Source organism: Melopsittacus undulatus, chromosome 8 (assembly GCF_012275295.1).
Source record: "Melopsittacus undulatus isolate bMelUnd1 chromosome 8, bMelUnd1.mat.Z, whole genome shotgun sequence".
In the NCBI taxonomy this organism is placed as follows: Eukaryota; Metazoa; Chordata; class Aves; order Psittaciformes; family Psittaculidae; genus Melopsittacus; species Melopsittacus undulatus.
The window spans coordinates 37,375,943-37,403,361 of NC_047534.1; the positions used below are offsets into that span (position 1 = coordinate 37,375,943).

Genomic DNA, 27,419 nt, shown 5'->3' on the forward strand with positions numbered 1-27,419 from the left:
CACCCCTCCAGCCCTCTCTTTCCCAGTATGCATCCTGGGCATCACGTGCTATGGTATGGAATACCTCATTGGCTAGCCTGGGTCAGGTGTCCTGTCTCTCCTTCCTCCCGGCCTCCCCTCCTCCACCTGGCTGGAAAAAAACCTTGAACAAAAACACCCTCAAAACATGCTCAAACCATGACAACAGGTTGAGAAAGTTGGGGCTGTTCAGCCTGGAGAAGAGAAGGCTGCATGGAGACCTCATAGCAGCCTTCCAGTATCTGAAGGGGGCCTACAGGGATGCTGGTGAGGGACTATTCATTAGGGACTGTAGTGATAGGACAAGGGGTAACGGATTCAAACTTAAACAGCAGAGGTTTAGATTGGATCTAAGAAATTCTTTACTGTCAAGGTGGTGAGGTACTGGAATGGGTTGCCCAGGGAGGTTGTGAATGTTCCATCCCTGACAGTGTTCAAGGCCAGGCTGGGAAAAGCCTTGGGTGACATGGTTTAGTGTGGGGTGTCCCTGCCCATGGCAGGAGGGTTGGAACTAGATGATCTTAAGGTCGTTTCCAACCCTAACTATTCTATGATTCTGACTCAGGTTCTAATTTAATCAGCAGTAACTGGGGAATTAGTGTTCCCCAACACAAACTACATGCTCTTTGCTGTAGTGACTAGACCAGGAGGCGAGTTCCAAATGAAGATTATCTGATCCATAAACCAAATTATGAGTTCCTCCTCCTCCAAACCACTGCATAGCCACAAACACACACAAGAAAACACACTATCAAAAATAAACATAACTATCCAGAGTTAATCTTCTTCCTAAAGGAACAATGGCTACAAAGTAGACATCATTGCAATTTTGCCAGCCCTCCACTACCTTCCCCCTTCAACTCCCAGGACCTGTCCACACTGCCTCACTTGTTTCCCTTAATATTTTTCCATTAACTGTGTTAAGAAAGTTGCTACGTCTCCATGCCTTAAACTTCCCACTTCAACTTTTCAAACAATGTTAAGAACGTACTTGAGCATCGCATCTGGATCATCTTCATAGCCTTAAAAAGATGTTTGGATTATTGATGTCTTCCATGCCCACGTTATCCAATTTACATGCAGCAACCTAGCATCTATTCTGTTTATCATTTTTCTCTACACAATGCACACAGCAGGTGGTCTACACTGAGTCACAAGGCAACATCCTTTTCTCCTCTTTCAGCAGTAAGAGCACCATTTTAACTCACCACAGAGAGCTCATCTGATTCTCCTGCCAGTCACATATAGGGTAAGGATGATGTCAGGCTGCAGCAGGAAGTGTCACCCCTAGGTGCATCCAGACACAGCAGCAGCCATTGCTCTGTCCAGCTGTCCCCTGCAGAATATTTTCCATCTGTAGGAACCAGCCACTACTAAAACAGTTGATTTTCCTCCTCCAGAAAACAAAACAAAACTATAGACTAGATGGAAATATTGCACAGGATAGATCCAGTCTAAGAGCTACAACACAGACTACAGTGACTACTCTGTACAAAGCTGGGGCTTTTAGACAGCACAAGATGAAAGTCATTCAAGTCAACTATGAATGCACAGACTTCATATTCAGCCAGAAAAGGCATGTATTACTGTCCTGGGTTCAGCAGTAGCAGTCATTTTTTCTCTTTCTTAGTACCTGTGAAGTGCTGTGGTTTTGATTTTCAGCCTGGGAACAGCACTGATAACACCCATGATGTTTTAGCTGCTGCTCAGTAATATTTACTCTGACCAACGACTTTCTGAGTCTCATGCTCTGCCAGGGAGGAGGGGAAGCCAGGAGGAAACAGAGACACCTGACCCAAACTAGCCAAAGAGATATTCCATACCACAGCATGTCATGCCCACTACATAAACTGGGGGCAGTTACCTGGAAAGGTTAGACCACTGCTCAGGTCGGGCTGGGTATTGGTTGGCGGGTGGTGAGCGGTTGTATTCTCTTCCCTTGTTATTTCCCTTATCATTATTATTATTGGTGATAGCAGTAGTGGTTTATGGTTATACCTTAGTTACTGGACTGTTCTTATATCAACCTGTGGGAGTTACATTCTTTTGATTCTTTCGATTCTTCTCCCATCCTTCCAGGAACAGGAGAGAGGAAGGGGGAGGGAGAAGTGAGCAAGCAGCTGTGTGGCTGAGTTGCCAACTGGGCTTAAACCACGACAATTACATACACAACACAAGGGTATGGGCTTGCTTTCAGACACTGGAGAATTATGAAGTTTCTACTTTCACATGCTAGTCCAAACAAAGATGGACATGAAGTCCAACACAGCTCAGAAATTATGATACAAATGTCAGTTATAAAATCTACTACAAAAATGAAAACTATTTTCAGGCAAACACTGCTAGCATTAGAAAGGATGGGGAATTCAACCTGCAGTAAGTGCAAAGATTACTTTTCATGTCAGGATGTAGAACCTAGGCATCACTTTTTATAGCCACTCTGAAAGTTACGTTTGTATAGCATAATTAGGTTATCAAATTTGAATAAGAAATCAACTGGCTTGATGACTGTAAGATATCCTTTTACTTTAGGACTTAAACCTCTCAATGTGTTTTCTCCTGCCTAGGGAAACACAAACTTTTGTATTTGTACAAGGAATTAAAAAAAAAAATTATAAAGAAGAAAAAAAATACTGAATGGAGAGGGTGGGGCAGATGAGAAAATAAACCATGCAGTAAGATATGCAAAATGCCAAAATAATTCAGCTGCATGAATGGTAAAAATAAACTTACAAGCATATGGAGCACAAAAGCAGGGTTAGAAAGGAATGAGAGTTTAATGCATTCTTCCACCCCAAAGTGAGATCAGAAAGAACACAGCAATAGTCTATTATGCCACTGTTAAGAACTTGAACAATTTTTTGTACAAAATGACAGCTACTATGGCAGAAAGAAATTCTACAACGAAACAAATGATGGAAGCGACACAAGCTTTACAAGATTTACAGCATATCAACCCAACTACATGAAAGAAGATATGCTACCAAATGCTACTAATGCTACCAAATCAGAAGAAAATGAAGGACTTCAAAGACAGCAACATGTTGCAGAAAAATACAGTTCTCATGAATCGGAGAGAGCTAATTGAGAGGTCTGAAAATGGAACATGAGAGGAAGTGCTAAAAGCTGCTGGCAGTTTAGTTGGTTACTGTAGTGAGGTCTCTTTCCTGCTCCAGTTCTAACAACTAAATAAATAAATAAAACTAGCCACTAGTCATCATCAGTTTCCAAATTCAAAGTTTTCAGTTGGGGTGAAAAAATTTACACAACAAAGTCATACCAGATGAGCCAAAAAGCCTGGACCTGTAAGTTGATAAATTGTGGGGTTTATTACACAAGATTAATACAAGTTGATGCCTTTAATATCAATATGGAAAAAAAAATTAAGCTTCCAAGATTAATACTTACTGTTGAATTGAAAGTGAAAAAAAAAACAAAATAAAACAAAAAAAAAAACAATCCCACTTTTAATTCCTGAGCCTACTATCACTCACAACTAGCCTAAACATAAAAATCTCTTAGACAAAGACAATTCTGAATGGGAAAATCCCAATTCATACTCAATCAACTCTTCATTGTACAATGCATTTATGTGCTAATATTTAGGAGTCAAAGCAGAAACTGAGGGACTAACTACACTGAAAGGTACACTCACAATTTAATAATCACTTCCCCAACATATACAGCATCTCTTGCTATTGCTCTAAACAGTAGAATTTAGTGAAACAGAAATCATATTTAATACATGAGACAAAAAAGTAACAGTGAAATTTTGAGAATGGAACAGATTAATTGCATTTAATTAATAACATGTTTATTTTGTTTACTGTTAATATAAATCCAAACAAGCATTTGTCTTAAGACTAGCAAGCAAAACCCCTCATGCTTCTTTTGACATTGCATCAGCTTCAAGAAGCCTCAAGAACAAAAGCTGAAGGCTGCAGAGATCAATAAGCCTGTGTTATTCAGTACAAAATGTGCCCAACTATGATACTAACAAAGCACACTTTGGTTTTCCTGTGAAAAACAGAAGATCAAACTCTTATATCATCTTTTCCATTTTAATTGTTGCTGAATTCCTTGAAGTTACTGAAAGCCTCATACATAATTAAATATTTTACACACATTTTATTCAACTGCACAGATGGTATTTGCTTAGCCCATCCAAGTGCTTTTTGAGGTCCTTTCATAAGCTACTAAAAATGATTGAGAAGAAAACTGAGCATCATTAATTCAATAATTATGCCAAAATCATGCCAAAAAGTTACATAACTGGCAATGAAAAATACAATAGATTTCTGTTTTAACAAACCATCTCATTAAATAGTTACTTGCTCAAGAATATCCCTAATCCCTTTCCCTCACTACCAGAACTGTTCATTCCCACCATGAAAAACCATGTACCATGCAATTCTTAAGTAGTTAGCCTGTAACACACAGGTGAAGCAAGCATGAAAAGCAGAAATAATCACTGACTTGTCAGAACAGAAGGAAATGAGATCTCCCAGAGCTCCTGGAAAAAAAAAAAAACACCACAGAACTACCAGAAAACCTGAAAAAAAATTCTTTGGATGTGCAGGAGGATCCATGTGTTTTCTTAGTACATTGAACACAGGAGAAAACCCATTCTACCTGTTCTTTGGTATAACCACAGCTCCAAAATATTTGGAGGTTGGGAAAGATATTTTTGGGTTTTGTCAGTTGTAATACTATAATCTCTAAACTATTCATCCCTATATATAAACATTTTTCTCTATATAACTGGTTATTCTTATAATTATTGCTATTATTATTTTAGGAAGAGAGCTAGCATGATTGCTTTGTGACTTTACTCAAATGTATGCACATTTATTTTAAAATTAAGGAGAGCTGGTAGTCATCTTGCCCATTTGCATGTACTCTACATCATAAGCATGAATTAATCAACTGCAAAAAAACATAACAGCATTTCAGATATGAATAGGAAACATTTCTTCACACATACCCTTCCATAAACCCCCTGATCAGTTCCATGACAAGTTTCTATTATTCTAAGTTCAAAAGAATACATAAGGAGCAAGACACACTGAAACCACACAACAGGGGAAGCATCAAGATTAATGGGACTGGTAATCTGGGATACAACTTAGTGGAAATGGTACCTCTGGACTTCGGATATAGAATATTTTTATTTCACAATAATTTCAACACCACCGTATCTGGACGGCTAACTATAAAGTAACCTGCTTGACAACTCTCTGTTCCATTTGTGAAGAATGGAGCATGCTAGTTTCCCAGTGACATGATTCCTTTTTTATTAGTGAACTACTGTGACAATACACAATGCAAGAATCAGCACTATAATGAAATTTGAATTCTGGGTGTACCATCCAGGGACAGAGGTTACAGTCAGGCACCTAAACCAGCCCACCTTATAAACTTTTGTCAAACTGAAAAGTACATTTCTTCACAATTGTATCTTAAATCTCTACTCAACATGTAAATGAAAATATTTAATTTGATGTTCACACAAAGTGCTTTTAAAATTTAAACACCTTTAAATGTGAAGTTACTGGAGTAAATTCTAAATACAACTCAAAGGAAATGGGATTAGGATGACTGCCATAGTACTGTGAATTCTGCATATTCTAAATCCAATTGAATGCATCAACTTTTGAGCTGAGATCCAACAGTAATCTAAGCACAGCAATCATCAAAGCTGTATAAGGCACTATGGCATCAACGTTAAACACAATAATTACAGAAGATACCGGTTTCAGAATTAAGAAAGCAACAAAACTATCATTAGATTTTATAATTCAAACAACATTCAAGGAGCAAGGAATAAATGTGGTATCTATAAAAGAAAAATACATTTCCAAATGCAAGGTTAATTGCATTCATTGTATTTCACTGATATAAGTATAAATAAGGCTATTACCATTTCATTATTATAATAATTTGCTTATTTTACCTGCAAACTGATAACAAGCATGCTAGCTGTGTAATACCCTCTTAGTACTCATACTTTCATAAAGTCTTTGATATCTGGTTGTTCTGTTTTTCAGATTACTAAAACACCATAATGATGTACTAAATGTCACTAGAATTTCTTGATCATAAGTGTGACTTCCCAATTTCTAAGCCAGCTGAAACTCAGTATCAATAATTCTCTACAGACAGTATCTGGTCATTCATTACATTGAAGTCTTCATTGCAGCTGATTCGTTTGATATTTTCAGTGCTGAGTCTCAAACCGTGGGTTTGATTAACAGCTAGGACAGCTACCTCCCAAAGAAATGTACACAAAGTCTAATCTCCTAAATGGAAAAGCAACTTTTAAAAATACATACTGCATTCAAAACTCTCAGTGAGGGCAAAGCTAACTCACTGGTTTGAAATTTATGACAGAAATAACTACCGCACCCAAGAGGTAACAACAAGTGATAGCTGTGGACAAGCACAGCTTTCGGGGACATCTAATCACTTGCAACACTGTTTTCATCCTGCCAGCATCACTGCAACAAATCTGTCATCTCTTTCACTTAACCATTACCAGGATCAGACTTAATGCTGGTTTCCATACATTCACAAGTACAGCTGACCAGTGTACATATGCAAATGTCCTACTCTTGCCAAAACTGGCAAGTTCCTATTCTTCCAAAGGACAGCTAAGGTCCTGTTTATGCAAAGAAACAAACCAGCCCATGCTAAATCCATATAAGCCTCCTAGACAAGGTTATAAAGTTTATTCAACACATAAAGAATACAGTTTAAAATGACAGATCACAAGAAGCTGAACACCATGACACAATCTGAATGTGATTACAACTAAAATGTAGTTAATGTGTAGTTACATCAATAGATATTCATCACTGCTTTACAGCAGCAGTTGTAGCTCTTGCACGAGAAACAAGCAGCAGTGACAGAAATGTATTCTCCGTGCACATTTAAGACTCTGCTCATTCCGTTAATCAATGCAGGCTTCACCCTACTCTGTTAGCTCTTTGGCAATAACACAGCTGAGAGAAGTGGATCATTTTCTAGTTCATATGACAACATAATTATTATTAGAGTTACAAATAGAAGGCAAATTTTGGCTTTAATGCCAATACAAAAAACAATGTATTTGTAGCCGTAAGTGACTAAGCCAATATAAATGCATCAGAAGAACCTCAGAAACAGCAAAGATTTTTAGGCTTAACTCTACCATCTCATGTACTTGCTGTTCTACAATTCTTCATTTACCAAGGATGCTTCATTGTGCAGAGTTTTCACTGATTGTACAAACAAAAATAGTGGATTAATTCAGTTGAAATAAAATGTTTTATAGCTACTTGATCAAATAAAACAAGTCACCATAGCTTTTGCAGAAGTTACTTTTGAGATGCAAAGTGGCCTTCAGAAGTTAGAACAAATTACAATCATAGAGCAATCATTCTGCTGTTCAAAAAAGAAAGTTATTTGTACCAAATTGTATTCTCCTTAGCAATATCAGATAAACAGATTTTCACACACTCAAGAAACCTGACCAGGTCCACCATTTCTAAGAAAAGGATGTCTATTTCAGCTTCACAAAACATTATCCTGTCACAGGGTTTTATGTAACATCTGAGTTATTTCCCAACTTTGCCAGTTTCTTCATTCAACTATAAATTCTCAATTCATTACATAGCATTGACTGAGGCCAATTAATGACTTTAATTTAGAATCACAAGCAGAGTTATCTGTGGCAGTAGAAGCAGGTTCTGCTTCCAAGTGTCCATTGCCAGATATTACAATTTCATAGCAAGAAAAGCTAAGTAGGACACACAGCCATGCCATCAACCATCACGGTTTAGAGCCTAATGTACTAATGCAATCAGTCACATGGCAGGACAGCTTGTAATTGCCAGAGTGTAATTACAGCATATAAGGGGAAGATATACACTCTATTCAGCCAATAGCTCCCAAAGAAAGGCAGGCAAATGTGGAGATGACACCTGCCTCAGCTACCACAGCTATATCAGGCAGTCATTGAGCTGTGTTAAGAGCTCCATTTCCACTAGGCAGGAAAACGGAATAAGGTACCCAAGGAACACAAGCTGCTGGGAAGCCGTTGTTGTCTGTCCCAGCAAATACAATCTTGCTTCCTTAAAATTCTTCCCACAATGTTAAGCCAACTAACACAAGTCTTTTAATTGTCATCCACTGTCTCTACCTCCTCACATGAGCACTCCCCAAATATTTATCATTCTAGAAGTTATATTTTAAATTAGCTATCTTTAATAACTATGGCTAAAAAAAAAAAAAAAAAAGACAGAGCCACTCCAGGTAACAGGAGTATTCCATTTCAAAGATAATCAATAGGTAGAGGAGAGAGAGGGCTTAAACTAAAACTAACTGGGGGCAGGAATTTGCATTGTCACTTTTGTATTTCTAGGAAACAGCCACACTTGGATTACCCAAATCTACTCAGTGATCAGTTAGCTATATTTGAAATTATTCTTAGTTGGCACTTTTTAAAGCTGCTGTCAATTTGAACATAATGAAAGGAATGAACTGTCTTCAGATACATGTCCACAATCTAACAGAACAATAACAACAAATACCTTTTATTTCATGTAAAAAATTAGAGCTTAAAATAAGAAAATTTCATGCAACAATCAACATACAATATTCCTTTATGAGGCAAAAGAACCACTGGAAGCATATTAGAACTCCAAAACCTAGAGATTCATGCTTAAATTAGCAGAGCCTGAGAGCTGCAGTGACAGTTGATAGCTCTAAAGCACAGAAATAAAGAAATCAGAAGAAGCATCCCTCCATTTCTCCATGAAATGGTTTCCCAATCTCTCCAGCTTTACTTTTTTCCCTTTTAAACAAACATAGCAGCCTTCCTTACTGCAGAACCACCTAAAGGCCAAAGTCTCCAGTTCCTCCAATGCTATAACATCACACAGACCAGAATAATAGACATTCGCACCCCATTAGATGACCAGACACAAATATATTCCTGTTCTGACTCTGAAAAGTCACAACAGTCCACACATCTTACAGGACTTTTTCCTCACCTTCATTGAAGAGCTTGACAGAGAGCAGAAGCAAGTAGAAAACAGGTTGATTTTTTTTCTCTGTATCCACATTCAGCCTGCTGAAAGCTGACCCTTGCCATACTACCCATCTGCTGAAGGTGGTGGTGGTAACACTCAATAATACACTGCTGTAACTGAACCAAGGATGAAGACAGACTAAAACTACCATGATCAACAAACAATATGTGAAACAAATTAAGGAGAAGTTCACTGAAAACTGCTAAACAAAACCAATGCCTTCTTATTCAAGAGTTTTGTTCCCTCTGTGCCATGAAAACTTTTCTGGAAAAGGTTTTTACAGCCTTTTGCTCCTGTTACCATAGTGCTGGACAAAACACAATACTGGCAAAGTGAGAATGAGATTCTAGCCTCTTATGCAGAGTCTATCAGACCAACTCGAGATCTGTTCTGCACTGGAGTAATTAGTGAAGGTTTTACAAACACAAAAGTCATGTCTCCAAGAAAGGAGTCTCAGCCTAATTCCTACAGGTAGACTGCTAGAAACAAAGGGGTTTCAGAAGTTTATCCATTTTGTTCATGTTTGTAACAGAGTTGTCAATACACAAAAACCAGAAGGTTGCAGAAGGCTTTTCATTAACGAGACTCAAACTTTGCTGCTATGATTTAAGAAACTCAAAAAATAAGCAGGAAAAAAAAACACCACCAAAAAAACCCCTTAATTAGTAGTTATTCTCTTTTCCCCAGTTAACCAGCAGTTTTGGTCCATTTAATTCTAAATTAGAAGTAAACCTTCTGTCAATTGCTATGTAGTTCAAGAACAGCAAGTGAAGTTGCTATATTCAACCAGCAGTATATAACTTAACACCACAGCATCAAGTTTTCTGTAACTATTTCCAGCGAGATCTGTATTTTACACACACATTTTCCTAAGTGGGACCTATTTTCACACTAATTACAGTGCTTCTTGTCCAGAAAGAGACTTTTCCATGAAAGCAGGAACTCACTTTTTTTAAAGTAATATAAGGACATTTTACATGCATAAATGGATGTGCATGTTATGTCTCATATTAACTACACTGCAACTGTAATGCGCTCATCTCCGTACAATACTACTTTTTTTCTGCAAGTTAGTCAATTACTTAACAATTAACAAATATCATACCGAGGTATACAAACCAATACTCTTGATAAATGTACCAAAAACTGGGCAAAGTTTTTCTCCACATACAGTAATTTTTACATTGCCAGACTGGAAAACGCTATGATTGTGTTGCAGGTCACGGAGCAATTTCATAATTTCTCTCTAGCAATAGGGAGAGTTTTCAGCCTGCTAAAGAGAAGCCAGAATTTGAAACATATGCTCTACCAGAGGCAAGGGGCATCTTGCTTGGCTACAAAGGACCACAGTTCTGAATATCCAAGTCAGGATAAGCCTGAAGAACCTGTATTTTTCTGAAAATTCCTTCAGAATGGTACCAAGATTTCATACAGTGAACGCTTAAGACCGCTGTCTTAAAGCAAAGAAATAGCATTACCTGATTGCCAGAATAATGGAACTGGACAGAAGCTCTGTGAATTCTACATAGTTGGTTTTACTCATTTGCCCAAAGAAAGTGCATTATTTATCAAATACCTTCTTTGAATCAAGAGCATAAGAGGTTAATAGATCTAAATGAACATGACTAACCCCAAAACAGCAATACCAGAGTTTCTATTTCTAAAAGTTTAAGTTCCTTTGTTCCAACATTTAAGTATCAGTTGAAGACAGCGCTTAACTATAACTTATGTGAAAACCACACAAAATTACATGCTAAGACTCTGAAAAACACAACTTTAGCAATATCCCAGTCAACATGCAGCAGCAAACCTCTGTGCAGGACCTCTAAAAAGAGGCAGCAGGCAAGGACACAGTTCTATCAGCATACCTTGCAAATAGTCAGACAATCAAGTTACTTGGTATCCAACACAAGACAGAGTTCTGCAAACTTGACAGCAATTATGAAAGGTAAGATAAGTAGCACATACAAAGGCACAAGAAGTTTTAAGAAGAAAAAGTCATCACAAAAGCTGAAAGGGTGCTTCAGAAAAGACAGATGAATGAATCAGAAAAGGCCTCTAAAAGTATTATAGAGCATCTGCAATGCCCAAAAATTAGCAGCTGCTCATCTTTGAATGAGATTAATGATGTCTCAGACTTCAGCTTCCACTAAAGAACATTTTTTACCACCAAAGCACTTGCAGGGACTATTTTAACATTATTTCCCCCAAACAGGCACATATTTTTGTTCTCTGTTTGACTAATTTGAGCCAGACTTCCATAAGGCTCCTTCAGATTTGTTCAGATAACTATTTCTGCATGTATTGGTGCTGTGCAGCCCAAGACCTGTATAAATATCCCTTAGTCACTCTTGTATCAATCAGGACACATTTTTGTAAAGCTATGGAACACCATTTTTTTCCTCCAATCAATATTTATAGAGTGGTTAAGAATTCATACTGGACAGAAAAGACACCATCTGTCACAGACATTTTGGCAGAAGCTAAAAATGTACTGCTATTTTTTCCCCTACAACAGCCACACTCTGAGTAGCCCAATAAAACTTGATCTCAGAACTACCAAGAAGTAAATCAATCCATTATTATCCTCACCTAACAAAATTCCTACTAATGAACTTTTAGATGCAATAGTCTTTAAAGTCTATTTTTACACACAATTTTCAAAGAAAAGTCATATACCGCCTATTGTTGCCTCAAACAGGGAAACCCTTTCCTTTTATACAATTTAAATTATTAATATTTCAGTAAAAGAATAACTTTAACCCCACAGTTGATTATTATTACGCTGTTCCACATATAGGCCAGATTTCATCATATCCAACTACAGCAGCAATACTGGATAGTTTTACACATTCTAGTAAGTCTCACAATGACAAGAGCTCTCAGCCATAAAATACATCACTAACGATGCAAGTGTTACATGCAGTCTTGAAGCCAGTCTACTCAAAACTCACCAACAGCATGACTGCAACTTCAAGCGTACCTGTAAGGACTGTATTGTAATCTAGTGACTACTTATGTCATTATGCTTAGATAGCCTAACAGTGTTACACTGAAGTTACAGAAATGAAAGCTTATAGGATAAAAATAGAAAGTGACACTGCAAACTTGGAAAAAAACATACAATTCCTCTCCCAGTAGTTTTGTGCTGCATTACAGGATACAAGAACACCTACCTTTGTGTTTACATTCACACAATCATGACACAGAATTCTTAAAACTTCTTACTCACTCAACTGAAATGATGTTCTGACAGTCCTGAGCTCTTCCTTGTCACAAGAATAGAAACATTAGGAAAGGCAACAAAATAAGAACACTTCAAATGCTGAATGCCTTTTCTATGTCACAAAAGATTCTCTCGCCTCACATTCCTTTTTTGTTGTTGTTTTCTTTTTTCTTTGTTAACATGAATTTGCTTGTTTTCAGGTTGTCCTAACAGACAGTTACAACTGTACAGCCAGCAAGTTCACCACCATCGGGGGAAAAAAAAATTACTTTCCCCTATACCCTAATGAATTAAAGTGCTGCACAAATGACCTTTTCATTGGACAGAACATGTAATATCACCTCTACCCTGCCTAGGTATGGCAATAAATAAAACTATCCTGGAAAGAAGAGTTTCACAATATAAAAGACATAAAAGACAGAGAGGCTTTAAGACAGAGAGCCATGGAAAACGCAGGAATTTTCAAGCTGCTTTTTAGACAAGAAATTCTCTTTACTTTTGCAGAATGCCCCACCAACTATATAATACCTAATGCACCACCTCTTAGACACAGGCAAGTGGCTTTTTTTGCAAAACTCACCATTGTCCAGTCATCTTACTCAACAGCTTATCCCTAAAACACAGGAAATAACACCCTGTGTCTACACTAATTCAGCAGAAGAAAAACATGCAAACAATTCTTGAAGGACTGTGTTCAAACACAGCCTTAAGTGCCTATGGAATTCAGACCAAAAAGTCCTTGGAAAAAAGCTCCTTCCACTCTCTTTGTAAGTAAAAGCAGTACTTACCCTGACTGGTAAAGTATGAGATCTAGAGATGAACAATACCACCTAAGAGCTGTGTTACTTAAAACCAAAAGAATTAGGTAGAAGCAGTTGCCTGCTCAAGTTGTGATTTACCTTGTGCAAAGGCATGTAATGAAATTATTTGCTCAGAAAAAAAAAAAAAAAACCAAAAAATCAAACAAAAAACCAACCAAAAACCCACTTGGACAAACTGACACAATACATATTAAATAGAAAGAAAAAAACCACCCAAAAAACCCACCCACACCAATAATCCTCATATTTCAATCTCCACATCTTAACTTCTCCAACAGAACCTAAACAACAAATACCTTTTTCAAAATGTCAGCTTTTCAGAGCTGCCCTGGGTCCACTGAATATCGCATTTACCACAGAGTGATGCCAAGAGGCCTGAAAACTGAGGTCAAATCAGTTAAAAAAAAAAATCAAAATAACAAGAACCACACAGGAAGACTATAATTTCTCTCCTGCAAAAAAACAAAAAGTGCATTTTGGTCCCCTTTATCAGAAGGGGAATTGAAATCATACCCATATACTAACTGCAGCAGATCGCCAAAGTGAACTTCAGATCTAAAGCTTGTGCATCATCTCCAGAACGGCTCTCTTTCTCAAATGATAAAACACATCACACTGCTTACGGAAAAAGACAGGTCTAGAGAAACTCCAGCTGCTGCCAGTATCATTATGCAGCCTCAAGGGCATCACGGAAAACAGAAGAAAATACTGCTTGGTTTTATGGTTGTTTTGTTGGTTTTTTTTATAATTTATTTAAAACTGAAAAGAAATAAATTTTCTTAAGTGTGTTTTTCATTTTTAAGACACCATGTCACACAAAAAATCATATTTGAGATTATACAATGACTATAAAAACGTTGAACATGCTGCTTATAAAAGAAGCTAGATTTAGTAAAACACAATACTTCGAACCTTCAGCAGGGGTAAAGAGATCTCATTCTTCTCTGGATCCTTAAACACAAGATAGAACTATAAAAAGGTAAGAAAAGTTCATGGAAGGTGGAATACAAGAAAAATATATTTTTTTTCAGTGTAAGAAAAAAAGCAAAGGCAAAATCTCCTTCTCATTATAGTACTTTAAAATACAGCCCTTCTAGAAGACAAGTCAATTATTGGCACTGTATTCCTCACCTGTTCATATAATGAAAAAAAATTGGTTTATATATGTATAAACGATGAAATAATTTATACCTCTGCATTAGTTATCCATCTGTTGATCGAGCAAGACAATTCGTAAGAGCTTGTCTTACATAATACATAGACTTTATAAGCCTTACTTAAATGAGGGTCTTATGCTGCAAATGTTTACAACATGCTCATTACAGTGAAAATTTTTGTTTCCCAGGCTTTCTGCATTTGGTTCCTATTATTATAGACTTATGAATACAAATGAGAAAAAAAAGTTTTTATCCTTCCCTCCTCTTTCTCCAGTCATCAGAACTGGATTCATCCTACTGTATTTGTATTACATATGAAATTATTGACTAAAATAAAGACTGCATATGTATTTAAAAAATAATAAAGTTTTAAGCGGATCACATGGTAATGTGATTACAACATGGTAATGATTTACAATAGTTCTATTAACTCATCCCATCAAGTGGCTATAGAAATGTCCTCAATTTGGAGATGGTTTAAATTAACCATTACCACTATTAGACACCTGTAACAGAGAATCAGAGTCTACAGATAACTTTAAGTCTTCTGCCATCCAAACTGATAGATTTAAGCATATGCACACATATAGTCAGAAATAATTTCCCTTTTCTTTTGAGAAAGGACTGCTCTTATGACAATGAACTTAGAACCTGACAAAAAAAGGCTGCAAAAACAACATCCTCACTAGTTTAGGCTGACTACACACCACTCTGTCATTCAGAGTCTGCTCCTCAGAGCTTTCACATGCTCAAATCATTCTGCCTCTTCTAAAAGGGAGTTACTCCATGGGCATCATTTCTCTAAGGGCACAAACACAAACAAGCCTAAATCTTTGAAGATGATTTCAGAGATCACCAACACCTGAATAAAGCAAGAAAAATGAGAAGTATATCAGAAAACACTTCACACTGGTTTATCATAAATAACAAATAAATGCAATGTCACAGTTTTACACTTTTTTACAACTCCATTCACTCCCAGTTCTGTAGTTATTAGCCATGGTGGGAAAAAACAACTAATTTCAGTATTTCACATATATACTCCACCATATAAAAATCTTCAATCTTTCCCACAAACTAAATTTATATAGATCTTACTTAATTGATGTGAGCTAACTGACACACTAATTCCCTCTCCTTGGAATGCCAAACCAACACTAATCTGTGCAGTAAGCATTTCAGAGGATACAGGATATATGGTATTCGGGATACAGAAAATATGGTATTAAATAGAAGCAGGATCCCCAATAGCCCAGTGAAATGGATTACAGCAGACAATACAAAACATTTCATTTAATGGGCATAAAATGCCATCATGAACAAATTCGGAATAAATGCAGGGGAAGCATATGAAAGAGAATATAAAACTGCTTATATCTTCATTATTTATTTAAAATGTCTAGACTTTTTTAGAATACCATAAAATCCTAAACCCTAATTCATAGCAATAATTTCACAGATTAAGTAACATTAGCTATCAAACTAAACTTAGTGCCTCTGTACTTTACTCAAGTGGAAAACCAGTGTACACAGTTCATACTCTTCACAACATCATCTGCATATTCTTATAATTTATAATTTCTCTCCCAAAAACAACAGCCCCTTTTTTGAGGTTTCAGGCATTTTTTAATCTGACATCAATCATCCATCTTAGCCTCGTATTTTGCTGTTAGCAGTGTGGGGAATAAGAGGTTGGCAACTTCTCCTTTTACATATATTTATAAATAGTGAAAATTACTGTAAACTTTCCATAATGTCATGATATACTATTACATAAAAGGGATTTTTTTTTCTCCCTTTGGCGAAATACTTTATGCTCATCCTCCCACCCCTTGCACTCCAGATAAATTTATGCTACCTGATCCCAAACAGCCATTTAATTTGGGATATTTAACATACTTACATTCCCCACAAGTGGCAGCAGACCAGTTGTTTTTTACCCAACAAAAAAGTAGGTAGACAAACTTTTGCAGTCTGAAGTAAACATTCTGCCTGACATATAAAACTATAAACTAGCGCCACTTCTCATGCTACCTTACAAACTTGCCACATAGTAAAAAAATTAGAGTGAATTACAGATTCTGCAACACCCAACACCTCTCAAACAATATTTAAAAGGACACAATTCAAAATCACTTTGAGAATTTGCAGTCTATAAACACATACTATATAATGATTATTATTAAAGCAAATCAAGACAAATTAATTTGCTTTGAATTCATACTAACTAATAAATGGCTTTGTATATTTTGTTTGTTAAACAGACTAAAATTTTCTCTTTGAAAAGAAATCATACCCAAAAATACCATTTCAATTATGTTTATATATCCCCATATGCTAAGAACAGCAATACCAAGAACAGACTTTGACTGTTCCATGAGACAGGTTTTACAGAAAGACAAGCAGCAATTTCGGTTTCAAAAGTCACATATTACCTAAAGGTTATCTGTCATGACCCTTTCATGTTTAACAAGTTTCAACTAAGGAGTAGAAACAACACCTGACATTTTCACTACTTAACCTCCAGGCCCAAAGAGCAGCACTGCTGCTCAAAAAGCTTGAAATAACCTGGTATCTTGAAGAACTCTCTTACCTTAGAATAGTCCATCTAGCAGCTCACTGCCCCCATCAGGGACGGTCCCACTCTTTTCCTGCTTCATTCCCACCTCCTCCCTCGCTTCACACTTCCACCATCACTGAGCAAAGCAACAATGCTTTCCTTGTCCCAGTTAGTTTTCTGTTGGTTTAGCTAACTGAACGGGTTCACAAATGATCACGTAAGGACCAGACCCAGGACAAGGACATAATTAGAACAGAAGCAGAAAGATGGTAGATAAGCTCAGCAATCTTGCACCTAAACAGCAGCAAAGCCTAATATTTGCATGTTTTGATAGGCATTGCTTTAATTTCTAGACACCTTACGTTCCAAACATTTCTAGGTGGGTAAGAATAATAATTTATGCACTTAATCTTAAATACAATTTTTCAAATCTACAAAAAAAAAAAAAGTCTTCTTCAGAATGGTCCAGAAAGCAGCCCATTCAATCTCAACACTTCAACTCTAGTTTGTCAGTTAAGGCAGGCCTTCATAGAATAGAATCATAGAACAGCTAGGGCTGGAAAGGACCTCAAGATCATCCAGCTTCAACTCCCCTGCCACGGGCAGGGACACCTCCCACCAAACCATGCCACCCAAGGCTCTGTCCAACCTGGCCCTTCATAAATCTCAATCAGAATGCTTCTTAGTATTCACACACCCAGCACAAAATGTAGAGGCACTGCCAGAGCCACCCAGCTGGTAACACACTGGACAAAAAGAAAATAGTTATCTGCCCTTCATTGCTGAAAAGATTGGGGCAGTCTTCTAAAGCCTTCAATCCCACCCATGAAACTTTAACACTGACAAGCAAGTAAATGTATTTTTCAAACCTTCCTCTCATAAGGTACAAAGCAAATGTTCTTATTCCATGTAGCTATGATAGAAAGATTTCCTTCACTAAAATCCAAATTTAAATAACTTCCTTCACCTTCCTTCAAACCAGTCAACCTCTTTATATTAACACTAAACAAAAATCTCACAGAAATTCTTACAAGGTTTAGCCTAGTCTTTTATCAAAAACAATAACAGAAATTAATATCTGCTTTCTAACAATGTTTATCAACATCCCAATAGTTTGCTCTAAAATATTTCCCATAAAACATCAAAAATCATTACTATAATCTTGCTATATTACTTATTTCCATGTCATACAAGTTAATCATATGACAGTCATGCAAATATTAAAGAATAGTAGTTCACAATGTAGGAAATAGCTCTTCTGCAGCTCATCTATTTATTCATGTAAATGTAACTGAAAATAAAAAGAATTAAAATCCATTTAATGATGGCATGCAGGTTGAAATAAGCTTCTTCAAACAAAACCATCTTGGGCTTCCCTAAAATCTGTTAATAGTATCAGCTGAAATAGCAATTTAATAACCATGATCTGTTCTTCTAAGATTACAGTTTTTAAAAAAGGGTATTATCTATAGTATAAATCAACTCTGACAAAACAGCAAACAGCTCAAATAGATAAAAGACCCCAAAGTTATTCCCAAGAATTTTGAGAGAGTTCATAAAAATTAAAGCAGTAAATTCACAACAAAATTACAAAATACTCTAATAAAAACATTCACATATACCTAGAAGAGTTTTTAACCTTTAACAAAAAAGCCCTAGATTTACAAGTTCAGCACAAAACTAGCTTCGGCTATGTTTATAATCAACACACAGGCTACCCAAACCAAGTAATATTTGTTCCTCATCCCACAATTAACCAAGCATAAAACAACTTCACAACAGTAACACTAAGCAAATAACAATAAAGCAAGCACTTATATTTCAAACTGAAAGACCATTAAGAATAGATATTACAATGACATCTACCGGGAAATAAGCTGCAGGAAAAGTGGAGTCCATAGTTCAGAGCATATCACTATAAATTTGACAGAGCAACTTGTTTATTGAATCTGGGAGCCAGAAAATTAAGGTTTTTCACTGAAAAAGACACAATTCATTTGCAAGAACATATTAGTCAAGAAAATTTCACTTCAAGAAAAAATTGCCAACCTAACCTGCAAGAACCCTGAAAAGAAGAAATGCACCTAATCACAGAATCCCAAGGGTTGGAAGGGACCTCGAAAAAGCATCTAGTCCAACCCCCCTGCAAGAGCAGGGTAACCTAGAGTACATCACACAGGAACTTGTCCAGGCGGGCCTTGAATATCTCCAACGTAGGAGACTCCACAACCCCCCTGGGCAACCTGTTCCAGTGCTCTGTCACTCATAAAGAAGTTCTAAATTCAGTGTGCTGTGATTACATGCTTCATCTACTGACATGCAGTTTTGCTTCATAAAGTATGAGTAGCCCAATGTCTAAAGTTCCAGGTACAGGTATTCAACAAAATTTACAAAACTTAGATTACTAAGCAATAAGCTAATTTCAGGTGCACATTTAAGCATGAAAACACAGTATTTGAAAACAAAATCCAAGATAAATGGGCCAGCAGACTCTTGATGTAGACTCTACCAAAAACTTGTCACAAAACATGGTACTTAAATACATTTTTCAATAAAATATTGTGTTGAACATAACAGAGTAAGATACCACTTGCTTAAAGCACTGACTGGAGAAGCACTTTTCTTACATGGTGCACCATGGTGGTAAACCACTTCCTGCCTTAAAACCTACAGCACTAAACCACAAAGATTAATGACTGCAAATGCAAGTAAAACATGAGCAACACACAATAAATTTTAGAGAGCTTATTAACTGTAGGATGCAGAAGCTTGCTACTTGGAATTACAATTCTTGAGCAATGTAATTCAGTAACCACAATCCAAAAACAAACTATAGAAGAGAACAATTAAAATACCACTTGTAACTAATAGTTACGGTCACAATACTTTTTATTAGCTACTTGCAAATTTACAGGTTGTATTTTTGCACTTATACAATACAGTATTACCATCAGCAAGTCCCATTACCACCAATAAAATGGCTTACGCTATTTCCACATCCACTCAATACAGAATCAATCTCACTCTTCCTGAACTCCAGCTTGAACTTGTAACACTATAAATGCATTAAATTAGCTTTCCTGGCAAAACACAGCACAGTTAATGCAAAGGAAAAGTAGATCGGTTGAGTGATAAATACTTCACCAACTTTGCCAGCTATACTGACTCACTTGAAAGGAAACAGACAAGACGGTCCTACACTTACATTATCACTAAACTTACCAACCTAACAAGCAGCTCACTGTAAACCTTGAGTAGAAAGAGACATTCAATAACAATTGGTGCAACCATTTAATACAATTACAACTCTGATGGCATATATAGACTGAACTACTGCCATGGAATTTAATTTCAGAAAACTGGAATCAAAGACACATAAGCAACATATATTCAAGTACTTTTTTCCTATATTTATCACACATATTGAACATATTTGGTGTCACTTCTGCAGATTTTTCTTTTTATATATCCTGATAATGCAAGGGATGCTAACTCTCTTCTTCAAGCAAGTTTTTGCCAACCTTACCAACAGTAAACGTCAATGCAGAGTGCACTGAAGTAATGCCCCTTCAGACACATGGCAAGGTTTTGGTAGTGGGCTAGCCTCTGTGGGAAGAGATCAGGAGCTGCCCTCATGACAGGCTAAGCCAGTTCTAAGCCAGCTCCAAAACAGACCTGCCACCAGCCAAAGCTGGGCCAGGCAGTGATGCTGGTGGCACCTCTGTGATAGCTTACTTAATAAAGGGTAAAAATACCACTACAAAGCAGCTGTGAGAGAGCAATGAGAAAAATGGGAGGGAAACAACCCTGCAAACACCAAGGTCAGAGAAGGAGAAGGGGGAAGACATGTTTCCAGATCCTGAACAGAGATACCCCTGCAGCCCATGGAGAACACCATGGTGGCAGAGGTCATCCACCTGCAGCCAACAACGGACCACTGTGGAGCAGACCACATGCTGCAGCATGCAGCAGGTGGGTATACTCTGAAAGAAGCTACAGCCCATTGAAAGCCCACATCAGAGCCCGCTCCTGGCATATGACGCAGACAATGGAGAGAAGTCCATGCAGGAGCAGGTTTTCCAGCAGGAATTATGGCCCATGGAAGACCCAGACTGGAGCAGTCTGTTCCCCACTGGGAAAGGCTTACACTGGAGCAGCTTTTTAAGAACTACAGCCTGTGGGAAAGACCCATGTTGGAACACTTTGTGAAAGACTGTCCCATCTGGGAGAACCCACATTTGAGCCAGGAAAAGGTGTGAGGAGGAAGGAGAGGCAGAGACAGTATGTTACAGAATGACTGCAAGCCCCATTCCCCTGCACAACTTGGGAGGAGGAGTTCGAAGAGTTGGGAATGAAGGGGTGAAGTTGAGCTTGGGAAGAACAGAGGGCTGGGGGGGAAGGTAGTTTTAGTTTTGGTTTCGCACTATCCTACAGTTTCTAATTGGCAATAAATTAAATATTCCACAAACTGAGTTGATTTTGCCTATGGCAGTCATCAGTGTGTGATGTCCCTTTCCTCAACCCATAAGCTTTTTTTTCCTTACTTTCTCCTGTTGTTCTATTGAGGACTGAGAGTGAGAGCACGGCTTGGTAGGCACCTCACAGACAGTCATGGTTAACCCATCACAGCATACTACTTCAATTTAAAATTACACATTTTCTGACATCCTACCATAGCCTGGCAGGACAGATATATCTACATATTAATTCACTGCACTTAGGAGGAAGATACTATAGCATATTGTCCATGTACCTTAATGTCTTAATGACTTCTATGATTCTATATATCCACTAGCACTGTTTTACTAGTTTCCTAGTAGTTTTAAAGAGTTTCAACTTGTCAGCATCTTCCTGAATTGCTGGTCTAACATTCACTGGAGCTAATCAATATCTGCTTTCACATTTGAAGAACAAGTGTTCCATCAATCAATGCTCTTATCACCTCTTCACCAAAGCTGAATTATAAAAGAAACAAGCTTAAGGAGCAGAAAGGTTGAAAATAACTCTTCTCAGAGTGATGATACATTTCTGATGGTTAAATATATTTTACAAATCTCAGTTGCCTTTGTTAAGGTGATACACATCTTCAGAGAAGAGAATAGAGATTATTACTAAAGATCTAACCACCAAGTTACTATTTATAAAGGACTGCCATTTCTGCAATTTAAAACCGGTATGCTAATTCTAGCATTCTTCTCTTATTCAACCTTATTCTCTTATTCAACCTACTGAAAGATGCTTCCAAATCTACAGCTACTTCGTCAAGTAAAATTAACAGATATGTGGAAAACAACTATGAAACTCATCTATCTATGGACTGTAGCAAAATTACTGAGAAACAAATAGTTTTTACCTCTATCTCTGTTTAAAATAAAGCTATCTGCAGAAGCTGAAAGCAGGTACTTCTAATAACCAGAGGGATGGAATATTAAGAACAGCAATAAAAATCCATTCCCATCCTTCCCTTCACAAACAACAGAAGGCTGTTTCTGTATATAAAAAGCAATACAGTCATGGCAACTTGAAGACTATGAAGAGAGGAAAATCAGAAGCTCACTCTCCCCTTTTAGTCTCTAGAGCTGCCAAGTAAAGCATACTAACCTTGAAAAGCTAACAGAGAGCTAAGAAATTATTTTAGAAGAATCTGGATAACACAGTACATGGAAATCCTACACTCCTTCTGAAAGCTGAGCAAGGCACAGAGGATTGGCCTTTCACTCCATTCTGAATGCTAACTTTGGTGACAGGACTTCCCTCACCTGAATCTCTTTCTGCTAGATACTTCCTGGCTGAAATACCTCCATCTGGTAATTTTTTCTGATGCTTTTAACAAAGAGCTAACAGACACAAGCATTCAGTTACCCTAGAAAGCTCCATACACTGCAAGATAAGCTAATTCTTTTAAAAAGCGAGGATCACAAGGAGCAAACAAAAGATTATTCTATACAGGAGAGCCTCAAAGAAACTGGACAGGTCAAGACAATGTTTGGAATTTATGTTAGTATACCAGTAATTTGCACAACTCCTTAGTCTTGTTACACCATCATAAGCTAATATTCTCTTTAGGATACTCCCGAACAAAAACAATGCAGGAATATGAAAACTTTGTAAACACAGCACATTGTCCAGCACAACTAGTTCTCTGCTTTTTATGGAATTCCCAGATACATTAATGCTGACTGCAAATATGTTTTCTTATAGTATCAAATACATCAGATAATATATTCCAGAGAATTACTCTGTTGCCGAGTTCAGACTGAGACTGAACTTGGTAACAGAGAACACAACACTAGTACACAAAGCATTGAATAGGCAGAACAAAATTTAACCCATGACTGACATTGTGTCAGATACCACAAATACATCCTCCTAAATAAAACCGCTTATCTTCCTTTTCTCTTTAAGAAGCTGAAGTATGACATAGGAATAACTCCATGATTTCTCCAAGTTACTGAAGAAGAAGCCCTTTGGGGCAAGAAAAGTTATTTGATTTCTGTAGTAACACAAGCAGATTAAAGTGAGCAACTTACATTATGCTTAAAAACTATAATTTTATATAAAGTAGAATCATAATCAGAAAAATTACTAAACTAATTGCTATGGTATTCAAATTTATACTTAAATTTTCTCCTATCAATTTATTTTCCTATTTAATGGAATAGCATCTCTTGAAAAGCACATCACCTTACTAGGTAACTGATTGACTAGAGGCCTGAGAAACCGACTTACCCGGTGGGAAAATTTAAAAAGAACAACCATCGATAAAGAAAAATTAATAAAAAAAAATTATTTTGTCCAAACAGTAGCTTTTTTACTTTCATTGCTGCAGAATCATTTATTGAATATTTACTGTATTTCCTACGATTTTCCACAGAATTTTAAGCTGACATGCTCTGATACACTTACTGTATCACAGACTCAAGGGAAGGATAACAATTTATGTAACATTCCCTGTTGCTACAGTAATTGAGCTAATTATCAATTATAATTTGCATAAACACTGCCAAAAATTTAAAGAACCGATTTTCCACTTCTTAAGCAGAAGTCAAATGAGTTGCAGTTGTCACAACTTCTACTATGAACTACGAGCAACTTCCACATGTAAGAGATCAGGTTTGATTATTTTGAAGCTGCTATGATATTGCTAAGGGGGGAGGGAAGGAAGAAATACATTCACCTTAGCACTGAACTTCAACTGACCTATGCCTGACTTTTGCAACCATTTTTGTACTTGACAAAAAAAAAAATCTCAAAGCACCAACTGACACAGAAAAGGGAGTGGCTTGTTTACAAATACAGGCCAGTGCAGCACCTACATCAATGGTCCTATCACCACACTGCCTACCAACCTGCAGACCATGTTCAGGTCTCCGTCACTTTCTGAGCCTCCAGGAGATCTGAAGAATAACCACAACGAAACTTCCTATCAACAACAAAACACTAAAGGATTACAGTAGAATTATCCCATCTTCACTACATGACTTTCTGGACAATTACTCTTCCACACGCTTCTAAGAAATCATATGCCCATCTTCACCATCAAATCCATGGCTACTATTTTAAATGTAATTTGGATTTAATTGTACGTAAAAGCTTTCAGATTATGATTATAATCAAAATCACCAGTAACCAACTAATCAATAGTTATATTCCCATATACAGCTTTGTATACAGATCCTGTGCAAGAGTTTATGTAGCTCTGGCACCATTAAGGCAAGGTGGGTTCATCAACAGATTTGCTACTAGGACACTCACATCACTAAATACAGAATCCCCTCATGATGGACCTCTTCTGTATAAAAATCCCACTCTATAGTCTCTCAGCCAGTTCCAAAGACTGGAGCCTACTGCCTTGCTGTTGTCCTTCATTCACCACTTGTTTAAAATTTAAACATGTCCATGCTGTGACCCATACTGCATCTTGCAGTCAACACTCACAATACAATTTTGTTCTTTCATTCTCACCTCCCCCTTAAAGTTCTTTGTTGTCATGATGGTTGGATAAATTGTCAACAGTCAGGGAATTGCTGTGCAGTGGCCAGAATCCATCAGGCTGACCAAGAGTGCCTCATTCTTTTCGTTCATTCACCATCTGTATCCATCTCCTATTATATTTGACGGTCCTTACAGACTGTACGCTGTCTGTGGTAACAACCACCTTTTTTCATTCTCTATTTGTACAAAACCGCATGGAGTCCTCCTCTGTAGTTTTAATTAAAACAATAAAAGTGATCTGTTCAACACTGATTTTACAAACTCTGGTTTATACAAAGAAAAGGAAAAACGGTCAGAGAAAGAACAACAAAAGAAAAAAAGCCAACTCAAACTACATCTACTTCTTCCTATCTGGTTCTGCCTTCCAAGACTCTTCTTCCCTAATTCAGGAAAAAAAGAGTTTCCCAGTTTTCATAAAAGCATAAATCTAAATACATGTATATCAAATCATGGCTGTAAGAAAGTATTTCAATATATTCCTCTTCAAGAACATAACCCACACTACTTCAACACAGGACAAGTTATTACATAATAAGACACATCTCTAATTTCATTGTAATTGATGTGTTTTGTAATGACCCAAAATATGCAAAGTCTTCTCTCTAGAGGGCAGTTGGTCATTCAACAATTCAAAAGAAACAGAGCTGTTTTTACAGGGGCATTTTAAATATTCTGTCACTGGTTCAACATTCTCTCCCATCTTCACTAACATAATAACCTCATCACAGATCTCATCCCTACCTGCCTTCTGGAAACACACAAGCATTTTCCGCTTACAAGACTGAATGCAAAAACAAGAGTGGGGCCCTTTGTATCTTCCCTCCACACAAGACACCACAAACCCAAGTCCCTCTCTTCTCTTTCCTACACAATCAGACCCTTCTTAGGGGGTCTGGTTTTGGGGGCAACTCTTTCATTTAGCCCTACAATTGCTATGAACATAAACTGACAATCTTTTGTTTCTCTTCCTAGTAAAAAGAGAAAGAAAAAAACCGAAGTCCCAACATCAACCTGGCTTCAGAGTGGTCAGAACACAAATCACCCACTGCGGTTGCAACTTGGGCTTGATCTCCTTCTCCCTAACTCTGTATCATCTCTACTACATCATTCTTTCATCCTGCACCTACCACTTGGTAGCTGCCCTTCCTATCAAATACCGCAACCCTGCTCTAGGAAAGGAAATATAAACTGATAGGTATATCCCAATTAAAATACATGGCACTGTGCTTTAAATTAACAAGCAAAAATGCTGATTTACACGAGACCGGTATCTCCTCAGTTTATCACCTCATCTCCGTGCTGCCAGCAAAGGAGAGCAGAAAGTGGGAAGGGAATGAAAAGGCGCAACACAGACGACACCATCCGAAATAAATATTCAACACACTCACAAAGTGGAAGGAATTTAGAAATCAATTACATATCTAAACGCCTCGTCACGCTGGGGTAGTTCATGCTGGAGGTGAACCAGTTCTCCAGTCCCCAGGCTGCAGCAGTCAGTGCCACCCGCCCGTCGCCCTCCCATCACCAAGGGGACAGGGGTGGCACGACCCCGCTCTCCCCACCCGCCCGCCGACCCCGGAGTCAGCCCTACCGCACACACCAGGGTAGACAGGACACGACCCTGCCCAGCTCTCGTGGGGCTGCCCCATACCCGCCGCCTCGCTAACCGGGGCCGCCTCAGCACCGGTGACCGTTAGGCGGGGACGGCGACCGTTATGCCGCGCGCGCCCCACCCCGCCCCGCCCGCCGCACCTGGATGTAGTTGGTCTCGCAGTACTCGGCCACCCGCTCCAGGTTCGTGTAGCTGTCGAACAGGGCCCGGCGCCCCCCCGGAATCTCCTCCTCCAGCAGCATCTGCAGCTCCGCCATCTTCACATCCTCTCACCCGGTCCGTTAGTCGGTCCGTCCGTCTGTCCGTCCTCCTCTCCTCCCTTCGCTGCACCCTTTCCCCCCTCCCACCTCCACAGCGCTCCTCTCCACCCGGGCCCGGCCTCGCGCCGCGGACAGGGAGCGCGCGCGCGCCAGACCCCCACCGCGGCGGTGGGCGGGACGCTGCCGGGAGACACCTCTTGCGCATGCGCCCGCCTCCCACTGAACACCCACCCCCCACTCCCCCCAACCTTCCCCTCCGTCCCCCCAGAGCGCCCACTTCCGGCCCGGCGGAGGGTCGCGGGTGATAACTGGGAGCGCCTGGTCGCGGATCGGCTGTAGCGTGGGCAAGGGCCCTTCTCCTTCACCTCGAGCGGCCTGTATGAAGCAGGAGCTATCCCTGCCTTGTGTAGTTTTCTTAGGGGACTGTTTTGTTTTTAACATCAGGTGGGCGGCTCGGCCCAGTCCCCGGAACCACAGAATCATTGAGCAGTTCGGGATGGAAGGGACCTTCAGAGGTCACTTTGTGCAATCCCCCTGCAATGAGCAGGGCCATCCTCAACTGGATCAGGTTGCCCAGAACCACATCCAGCCTGGCCTGGAATGTCTCCAGGGATGGGGCATCCACCACCTCTCTGGGCAACCTGTGCAGGGTTTTACCACCCTCATTGTAAAGAATTTCTTTCTCATGTCCAGTCTCTT

At 38.4% G+C, this 27,419-nt stretch overlaps 1 protein-coding gene across 7 annotated transcripts in view; it reads right to left on the reverse strand.

The window, feature by feature from the left end:
- Positions 1–26,751, reverse strand: part of ABI2 (abl interactor 2) — a 71,905-nt gene extending 45,154 nt beyond the window's left edge. For 4 of the 7 annotated variants that reach the window (XM_034065411.1, XM_034065409.1, XM_034065408.1 and 1 more), the window contains exon 1: positions 26,601–26,751. In XM_034065411.1, the coding sequence (XP_033921302.1) occupies positions 26,601–26,717 (117 nt within the window). In that variant the 5' untranslated portion in view covers positions 26,718–26,751. The remainder of the gene's footprint in view (positions 1–26,600) is intronic. The other 3 variants (XM_034065410.1, XM_034065407.1, XM_034065405.1) reach the window with 2 other exon arrangements.
- Between the last annotated feature and the right edge of the window lie 668 nt (positions 26,752–27,419).